Source organism: Chiloscyllium plagiosum, unplaced genomic scaffold (assembly GCF_037043375.1).
Source record: "Chiloscyllium plagiosum isolate Xiang-an unplaced genomic scaffold, Cpla_swu_hap1 HiC_scaffold_31, whole genome shotgun sequence".
Taxonomy (NCBI): domain Eukaryota; kingdom Metazoa; phylum Chordata; class Chondrichthyes; order Orectolobiformes; family Hemiscylliidae; genus Chiloscyllium; species Chiloscyllium plagiosum.
The window spans coordinates 45,082,553-45,092,709 of NW_028270169.1; the positions used below are offsets into that span (position 1 = coordinate 45,082,553).

The window sequence follows — 10,157 nt, forward strand, 5'->3', positions numbered from 1 at the left end:
GAATTGAAGGTAGGAGACAGAGGGTGGTGATGGTGGATTGTTTTTCGGACTTGAGGCTTGTGACCAGCCGTGTGCCGCTAAGATCAGTGCTGGGTCCATTGCTTTTTGTCATTTATATAAATAATTTTGATGTGAATACAGGAGATATAGCTTGTAAGTTTGCAGATGACATCAAAATAGATGATGTAGTGGACAGTGAAGAAGATCATCTCAGAATACAATGTGTTATGAAGGTATAAATGGTACTGTATCTTTAAGAGATTCGAAGGACTTAGCAAGAACACAGAGTACTTGATAATTTACAATGTAACATTTGGGCCAGCAGCTAGCAGTACTTGGGTTGCTATGAGACAAAAAACAAATTCAAATTCGGCCAATCTGTTTAAATTATGCCCCAAGATACTAAACTCCAATCAAGTTTGAAATTATATTTTGACAATATTAAAACCAATGAAAAGATCTGATGCTTTGGGGTATAAGACCAGGAAAAAATGAACATTTGGGGAGAACTGCAAAGCCACTAACACATGCAGACTGCAAGGAGAATAGCTCTCTTAAAGATAATTTTAGTTATCAATGACCTGTGAAACATAAATCTCTAAGAAGAAGAGGAAAAGAAGACAGAGAAAGATACAAAGACAAGATTCGACAGCTGGCTGGTTTTGAAATTTTAATTTTTTAGTAAATCTTAATCGGGGGTTTTATCGGACCAGTATTGCAGGAAGGAAAGTAAAAGATGGGTTAGAGAAAGGAGTTGTAAATAGTTGTTAGTTAATGTTTTATGTGAGACTTGAAGAATAAAGTTCTTAATTTTTTTGTACTTTAAATAGTGACTTTTGGGATAGTTCTATGCCTCTCGAATTTTAACAGATCACAGCATGGGTTAAGTCATTTCTGTGTTGCAGGTTTAAATTAGCGGGGTGGCGTTTACCCCGTGTCGTAACAGTTAACTGTTTTTAACTCAATTAATCATCAAGCATTCCCTACACTAACACTCCCAGCTCTGCCCTTCGCAATAACAGAAACATACTGTCTCTGAACTCTCATTATCTCATTTTTGAAGGCCTCTCACTCTTCAACGATCTCTTTTACCTGTGGACATTATTTTAACTTTAAATTAAAGTAGACACTGAAGAAGGTTATCTCAGAGTACAATGGAAGGCAAATGCATTGATGACATTTATTTTGAGAGGTCTTAAACATAAAAGCAGGCATGTACTTCAGAGGTTCTATAAGGCTCTGGTCAGACCAAATTTGGACTATTGTGTACAGTTTTGGGTCCCACATTCAAGGAAGGATGTACTGGGCTTGGACCGTGTTCAGAGGAGGTTCACCAGAAAGAACCCATGAACGAAAAGCTTAACATATGAGGAACGTTTTAGGACTCTGGGTGTATACACGATTGAGTTTCGAAGGATTGGGGAGGGGGAATCAAATTGAAACACACAGAATACTGAATGGCCTGGACAAGGTAAATGTTGGAAAGATGTTTCCATTAGTAGGAGAGACTGGGACCCGGTCACAGCCTTAGAGTAAAGGGAAGACCTTTTAGAATGGAGATAAAGAGAAACTTCTTCAGTCAGAGCATGGTGAATCTATGGAATTCATTGCCACTGGAGACATTGGAGGCCAGGTCATTAAGTATATTTAAGACTGAGATAGATAGATTCTTGAATATCAAGGGGATCAAGGGTTACCAGGAGAAAGTGGGAGAATGGGGTTCAGAAACCTATCAGTCATGGGCTGAATGGCCTATTTTCTGCTCCTATGTCTTAGGTGTTATGGGTCATGGAGTGGCTTTACATTACTGAATTCCATAACATCAACATCCTCGGGGTTACCATTGATCAGAAAATGATTGGATGATAATATTAACCAAGAGCAGGTGTGGCTGCAGTAACTCACCTTCTGACTTGCCAACGCTTGTCCATTATCTGCAAGCACAAGCCAAATATGTGATGGAGTATTCACTATTTTCCTGGATGACTGTAGCCCCACGACCATTCAAAAGCTCAACACCATATAAGGCAAAGCAGTTCCAGTTGACCTATATTCTATTCACAACCTTAAAAGTATACACTCTATTCTACGAATTCACAGTGACAGTGGTGTATACCATATAAAAGATGCACAGTGCTGGCTTGTAGCATCCTTTTAAAAACACTTTAAAAGTGTAGTAGATTGATGGGAACATTACCATCTGTAAATTCTGCTCCAAGCCACATATCATCCTGACTTACCAAAATCCAAGATTTCCTATTTAGGACCTTTATTGTAACTACCAAACTTAAATTAACTTAGATCAAACATTAGTTAAAAGGCAACAAATACTAAATAACTAGATAACACATTTGAGATTCTTTTTCCAGCTTCTTTTGTTTGCTGCATGCAGCACTTCTGGGTAGCAATATGATTAAGTCCCAGCTTCCTGCAAGCTCAATTCAACATTATCAGATTGATTCTGATGACTTTGAAAAATCATTTCTCTCCTTTGGAGTATTCCAGTACTGATCTTCACTAGCAAGACCCACCTTGATGAGTCCCTGTTCCTAATTTTTTTCGTCTTCCATTTCTTCATAAATGTGGATGTCACTAACTAAGCCAGTGTTTATTACCCATCCCTAATCGTCCAGAAATTGATGATGAGCCGCCTTCTTAAACTGTTGCAGTCCTTCTGGTGCTTAGGGTGTAGGGACATGTAGTATCATAGACATTACTATACATAGTACTGTAAGATATGTGTGTGGCTTTTAGAGACTTACAGGTGATGTTTCCATGCACCGCTGCCCTTGTCTTTCTAGGTGGTAGAGGTCACTGGTTGAGACAATGTTATTGAAGGAGTCTTAGATTAGGTTAGATTACTTTACAGTGTGGAAACAGGCCCTTCGGCCCAACAAGTCCACACCAACCCGCCAAAGTGCAAACCACCCAGACCCATTCCCCTACATTTACCCCTTCACCTAACACTACGGGCAATTTAGCATGGCCAATTCACCTAGCCTGCACATTTTTGGACTGTGGGAGGAAACCCACACAGACAAGGGGAGAATGTGCAAACTCCACACAGTCAGTTACCTGAGGCGGGAATTGAACCCGGGTCTCTGGCACTGTGAGGCAGCAGAGCTAACCACTGTGCCATCGTGGTGAGTTACTGCAGTGCATGTTGCAGATAGTACACATTGTTGGCATAGGGAGTGAACTTTGAAGGTGGTGGGTAGAGTGCCAATCAAGAGGGCTGCTTTTTCCTGTGTGGTGTCCAGCTTTTTGAATGCTGTAGGGGCTGCACTCAACAAATCAAGTGGAGAGTATCACTCATGCCTTGTAAGTGGTGGATAGGCAATTTCCACAAATCCCAATAGTCCTGTTCCTTTTCTTTGAGGAGAAAGTGAGGTCTGCAGATGCTGGAGATCAGAGCTGAAAATGTGTTGCTGGAAAAGCGCAGCAGGTCAGGCAGCATCCAGGGAACAGGAGAATCGACGTTTCGGGCATAAGCCCTTCTTCAGGAATGAGGAAAGTTTGTTCAGCAGGCTAAGATAAAAGGTAGGGAGGCAGGACTTGGGGGAGGGGCGTCGGAAATGTGATAGGTGGAAAGAGGTCAAGGTGAGGGTGATAGGTCAGACTGCGGTGGGGGCGGAGAGGTCGGGAAGAAGATTGCAGGTTAGGAAGGCGGTGCTGAATTCGATGGATTAGACTGAGACAAGGTGGGGGGAGGGGAAATCTGAGTTCATCCCTTGTGGTTGGAGGGTTCCTAGGCGGAAGATGAGGCACTCTTCCTCCAACCGTCGTTTTGTTGTGGTCTGGCGATGGAGGAGTCCAAAGACCTGCATATCCTGCATATCCGACCAACTCCCACAGCTACCTGGACTACACCTCCTCCCATCCTGCCCCCTGTAAAAACGCCATCCCATTCTCCCAATTCCTTCGACTCCACCGCATCTGCTCCCAGGAGGACCAGTTCCAAAAACGCACATCCTAGATGGCCTCCTTCTTCAAGGACCGCAATTTCCCTCCCAATGTGGTCGACGATGCCCTCCACCGCATCTCTTCCACTTCCCACTCCTCCGCCCTTGAGCCCCGCCCCTCCAACCGCCACCAGGACAGAACCCCACTGGTCCTCACCTACCACCCCACCAATCTCCATGTTCAGCGCATCATCCGCCGTCATTTCCGCCACCTCCAAACGGACCCCACCACCAAGGATATATTTCCCTCCCCTCCCCTATCAGCATTCCGTAAAGACTACTCCCTCCGTGACTCCCTCGTCAGGTCCACACCCCCCACCAACCCAACCTCCACTCCCGGCACCTTCCTCTGCAACCGCAGGAGGTGCAAGACTTGCGCCCACACCTCCCCCCTCACCTCCCTCAAAGGCCCCAAAGGAAACTTCCATATCCGCCACAGATTCACCTGCACCTCCACACACATCATCTATTGCATCCTCTGCACCCGATGTGGCCTCCTCTATATTGGGGAGACAGGCCGCCTACTTGCGGAGCGTTTCAGAGAACACCTCTGGGACACCCGGACCAACCAACCCAACCACCCTGTGGCTCAACATTTCAATTCCCCCTCCCACTCCACCAAGGATATGCAGGTCTTTGGACTCCTCCATCGCCAGACCACAACAACACGACGGTTGGAGGAAGAGCGCCTCATCTTCCGCCTAGGAACCCTCCAACCACAAGGGATGAACTCGGATTTCACCAGTTTCCTCATTTCCCCTCCCCCCACCTTGTCTCAGTCTAATCCATCGAATTCAGCACCGCCTTCCTAACCTGCAATCTTCTTCCCGACCTCTCCGCCCCCACCGCAGTCTGACCTATCACCCTCACCTTGACCTCTTTCCACCTATCACATTTCTGACGCCCCTCCCCCAAGTCCCTCCTCCCTACCTTTTATCTTAGCCTGCTGGACAAACTTTCCTCATTCCTGAAGAAGGGCTTATGCCCGAAACGTCGATTCTCCTGTTCCCTGGATGCTGCCTGACCTGCTGCGCTTTTCCAGCAACACATTTTCAGCTCTGTTCCTTTTCTTCCCAAGCATTCTACTTAGTTGTTAACAAAACAAAAAAGATCAAATTGCTGCACACCCACACCAACCAACCCCACTGCCTCGTGGCCGAACACTTCAACTCCCCCTCCCACTCTGCCAAGGTCATGCAGATCCTGGACCTCCTCCATCGCCACTCCCTAACTACCCGATACCTGGAGGAAGAATTCCTCATCTTCTACATTGGGACCCTCCACCCCATGGCATCAATGTGGATTTCATCAGTTTCCTCATTTCCCCTCCTCCCACCTTATCCAATCTTCCAACGCAGCACCCCCCTTATGACCTGTCCTACCTGTCCATCTTCCTTTTCACCTATCCGCTCAATCCTCCCCTCTGACCTATGACCATTACCTCCACTTTCATTTACCTATCACATTCTCAGCTACCTTCCCCCAGCCCCACCCCCTCAGCTCACAGCCTCATTTCCTGATGAACGGCTTTTGCCCAAAATGTTGACTCGCCTGCTCCTTGGATGCTGCCTGACCTGCTGTGCCTTTCCAGCATCACACCACATCTCTCTTCCTTGGTATCCAAAAACAAAAATCTCTCTGTGTCATAATGTGAGAGCTTTGACTTGATTTTCCATAAGATTCTGTTTGGTTGCTTCCCCCATTATAACCTGATCACACTGGTTTGTCTCTGGGCAGAAAATTAGAATACTTACCATCCTCTTATTCAGCAAATGTTGCTTCACCTTAAATTAAAATGACACTTCAAAACCTAACTGTCTTGTAAAGTCCCACTTTTGTTACTTTAACAATACCTTAAATGATCTAACTATGTTGAGAATATAAGAGCCAAGTGATTGTGAAAAGAAAGCATATTCTCAAATCTTTGAATGTCATGGGACAAATTCATAAGGTAGTTAAGAAAGCATATGGAATACTTGGCTCTGTAAACCGATGCATGCAACTTGAGTACTCCTGTTAAGTCTACAAATCTCTGGTTAGGCATCAAGAAGAATAGGTATGGTAACATTTTAGAATGGCTTGAAGATGATACAAAAAAATCTTTATCAGAATGATCAAAGGAATGAGGGGCTCAAGTTATGTAGTGAGATTGGAGAAGCTATGATCGTACTCCTGAGAGCAAAATTGTGAGGTTATCTGTGGGTTTGCAGTAGAGAGAGGTGCTGAGGCACACAAACATACTCACGCACTCACATGCACACACTCACTGTCTCTCTGCTGTGTGTGCACAGACATATAAGTTAATGGGGTGAATTTGTACTTGCTGAATTACATTTGCAGATACATTCTATTTTGCTCAAACAAATGCAGAATCTGCAAGCAGTCAATCCATATATTTGTAAATTCCATTTTGGAAATGGAACCAGTCAGACTCACACCTTTAAGACATTGTCTGAGCTGAGATGTCATCTTTTGTTATAAAACCGTAAATTATCCTGAGAATGTAACTTAAAAGAAATTCTGGGATTTACATATTAAAGAACCAAAACCAGCAAATCCATTCTAAAAGATGAAAGACTTCACAATCTGGGTTTGTTCAATGTATTATTGTATCACTGTAATCTTTTGCTATATATTCTGTCTTACGGCCCTGCTTCACAACCACCTGATGAAGAAGCAGCACTTGAAAGCTAGTGCTTCTAAATAAACCTGTTGGGACTATAACATGGTATTGTGTGATTTATAACTTTATCCACCCCAGTTGCCTCTCTTCCAAAAAATTTATGAAGGTCTTGAAGGTAATATGTAGAGGGAAATGGTTTCCTCTGGTAAATGAATAAGTACCTTGAGGTCTTGGTCTAAAAATACGTGGTAGAACAACTAAAGAGGTTACAATGTGAAACGGCTTCATTTAGCGGTTCTTAGTATCAGAAAGGTGGGTTTACTTTATAAAAGACAATTACACATCTATTTGAGCACTACTTCGAAGCACTATGAGGAAAAAGCTGGGATGTATACGGCTCTTTCAAAAACTGACCAAACGACTACTCCTGTGCCGTATGTTGGTTAATTCCAGTTTAGCAATTGATACTCTGTGACACAATCTTAAATAAACTTTAGCAGCACTTGCAGTCTCGATTTGAGTCGTAAAGGGGTGACAAAATTGCATTTGTTTTCTTAACAGAATACAGTTATGCTATATGTCATTGCTGAACAGCGCCTGAGTTTTGGGTTTTATTTATCCCCATAAAAATTAAAGTATTTCTGGAGGAATTTGACCATCACGGCTGTTAAAACTTCGAACTCACTCACTACATGTGACAGTGTTGGCGGCTTCAAGAAGACGCAAAGCGCTGCTACAGCCCATGTGATCGGGGAGAGGAAGGAGTTTCATTCATTTGTTCTGTTCGCAGCGGCGGATGTTGTGTGGGATAGTGTGCGAGTCATAGGTATCGGACTAACAGCTGAGAAGTTCCAATGAATCGATGCCGCTGTCATTAGCATGGAATTCTATCTACGCTTACAAAATACCTTTAGCGGACGCTTTTGAATTTTGGGGTTGTCTCTCTAACGAACGTCTTCCTCTGGACAGAAACTCGGAGCTCCGAGTGGAAAGTTCCCTGCGACTGGGGGGCGTAAAGTAATTCATAGCCTGATATTATTTTTCGGGCGTGAGTAAAAGAGGAAGGCTCCGCTGGTAGCAGCTTTAAGAGCTGCCGCCCATACTCCGCCGGAGTCTGGTGAAGCCACGCTCGGACGGCTATCCTGTCTTTCCCCCAAGTCCCCCTCCCTCGTGCTGCACCGTGCAAGCGCCGGCGATGCATATGGAGCTTGGGGTTTGAACAGGAGTCTCGCGCTCGTGCGCCGCCCCGAGCAACCGTTGGGCTGCGGCGACTGTCTCGCGCCGCTTTGAGCTCGGGAGCCGTTGATTGTCCGCGTGGCTGCTGCGGGCGCCACCTGGGGAAAGCGGCTCGTGCCGAACAACTGGGATTAATCCAAGAGACCGGGTCACCGCGGCAAGTTTGTGTATGTGTGGGGGAAGAAAACAAAAAGTGGAAAAAAGGCACAAAAAAAAGGACCGCCAACTTCTAACACGCGTGGCTTCGCAAAGCAGAAGGGAAAATGTAACTGCTCTCCATGGTAGACGATCGCAGAAGAGATGTTTTTAAATAAAGTCAACATGTGTATTGCACGCTACTGTGGTACCGTAGCGCTCGTTCTCTTAGCCGTCGCAAACGGTGAGTGAAAAGTGTAAATGCATTTATTTTAAGGGACAAATAATTTGGATTTTGTTTTCTACCGAAATCATTCTCTCCCTTCCCTCACCCATCCCTACCCCCGGTTGGTAAGCGTTTCAGCCGGCGATGGCAGGTGGCTGTGGTCTTTCACTCGCTTAGAGCGTTGCCAGCTCAGCCTCCAAAACCTACGCTTGTTGAGTGGACAGCGTCGTGTCTTTAAGATAATTCATTTTCTTTTGTTTAGTTTTTGTGTGTTGACTTCCATTTGAAAGTGGATTTTATGTTTTCCGTTGTCTGTTGTGATCTATCCGGGCCTCGGTAAACAGTTTGCCTGTCCCTTGATCATGGTAGTTTGTCAGAATCCTGCAGGATTTATTACTCTAGACTGGTTGATGTAATATTTAATGAGCCTTCACAGTAATAAAACATGTTGACTCCTTTATTTGTTTTGTTTTGAGTAGTTTTCAGTTTAGCAATGACATTAAACCGCCATTTCATTCGTTCTTGTTCTCCATTCGTTTTTCTCACATCGTTTTCTATCTACACGATGATAAAAATTAACGCGCTTGTACTTTTCATACACCACGATCACTATTTATTTCACTTTCAAGCGTACAAAATAAATCCATCCTTTTGATTATGATGCACTGATTTTGTTGCTGATTTGAGGTATTAATGGGTCGCAGTTATCCTCTTGGATGACGGAAATTCGTAGTCTTTGGATGATTAGATTTTGTTTGTTTTGCTTTAACTCTAACATGTTCGGACTCGCATTCATATGGATGACACATCCTCGCTGTACTGACAGCAACATTTTTCATTTTTACTAATGGCCTTCCTACTTTCTCATCATTTTGTACATTTTACTTCTTTTTGAACATGTTAATGCAGTTTCTTTCATCTGGACGTTTCTGCAAGATGTTATAATTTTGTCTTTGACCTAGTTCACTAGACTTGGACTTTGTTTATTCTAAAATGTATATGAATTCGATTCATTGAAACTCTCTTCATAAAGTTTTTTTAAAGTGTTTTTTGAGACATTTTTAGTCGATATAATATGAATCTTTAAATGTCTTTAATGCTCGCAAAAACTGCGTGCCAACAGAAATGCAAACTGGTTACATTTTGCAAATATACCCTGGAGCGATCATTGGCTTTTCTTCCTTTTCTGAGACTATCAAGTAACCGTAAATACGTTTTTATGGAGATTAGGCAATGAGGTGCCCGAAAATGCAATCCTTTTATTTTGGATTATCCTCTTGTTTTGTATTGACTGAATACCACACAAGTTGAGTTTCGCCGTCGGGCGGCTGCTGGTGAAAGTGTGTTGGAGATCGATGTATAAGGATTATGTAAATGACACTGCTAGAAAAGAAACAGTTCATTCCTGCACCAGGCGAGGCGTTGCAGGCAATCTGATGGAAACTGCACCAGGGACCAACTCGTCAAAGGGAGTGTTCTCACATTATATGGGCACCTGGCAAATGTTGCTCTTGCACCAAGAATACGCAGATGTAATTCGCTTTTATTTAGCGGTTTTGTTTTGATCAGGATTTGGTTTCCAAATGAATCATTTTTGGGGCAGTGAATACATTTTACATTTGAAGAATCGTATTGGAAATACTTGTGCAACATGTAAACAACCAATGTTAAATAATCTGCGTGCCCTGTGTAATTCGCGTACATTTATGTGGCATATTTATTCGTAGTGGTTAATTGACATCAGTATGTGCTGAATGTGTTTTAAAAATCAGAATAAATGCAAGAGAGTTAACCACCCCGAATGTAATGAATAGTACCAAACGCTGTCCGTGACTAAGATTATTTCCATAGTGAGTTATTTGTGCAGGCTTCGAAGCCAGGAAAAAAGGTTTTGGGACACTTTTTCTTTTAAAGTGGCTAACGATTCAGAATGGTTAATATTTCAACACGGTTAGAAATTGTCAGTCTTCACCTT

The 10,157-nt window shown here is 43.5% G+C and overlaps 1 protein-coding gene across 4 annotated transcripts in view; it reads left to right on the forward strand.

Moving 5' to 3' along the window:
• Positions 1–7,324: 7,324 nt before the first annotated feature.
• Positions 7,325–10,157, forward strand: part of tmem132e (transmembrane protein 132E) — a 726,703-nt gene continuing 723,870 nt past the window's right edge. The window contains exon 1 of one of the 4 annotated variants that reach the window (XM_087977485.1): positions 7,325–8,200. In XM_087977485.1, coding sequence (XP_087833611.1) covers positions 8,122–8,200 — 79 coding nt within the window. In that variant the 5' untranslated portion in view covers positions 7,325–8,121. The remainder of the gene's footprint in view (positions 8,201–10,157) is intronic. The other 3 variants (XM_043718710.2, XM_087977486.1, XM_043718709.2) reach the window with 3 other exon arrangements.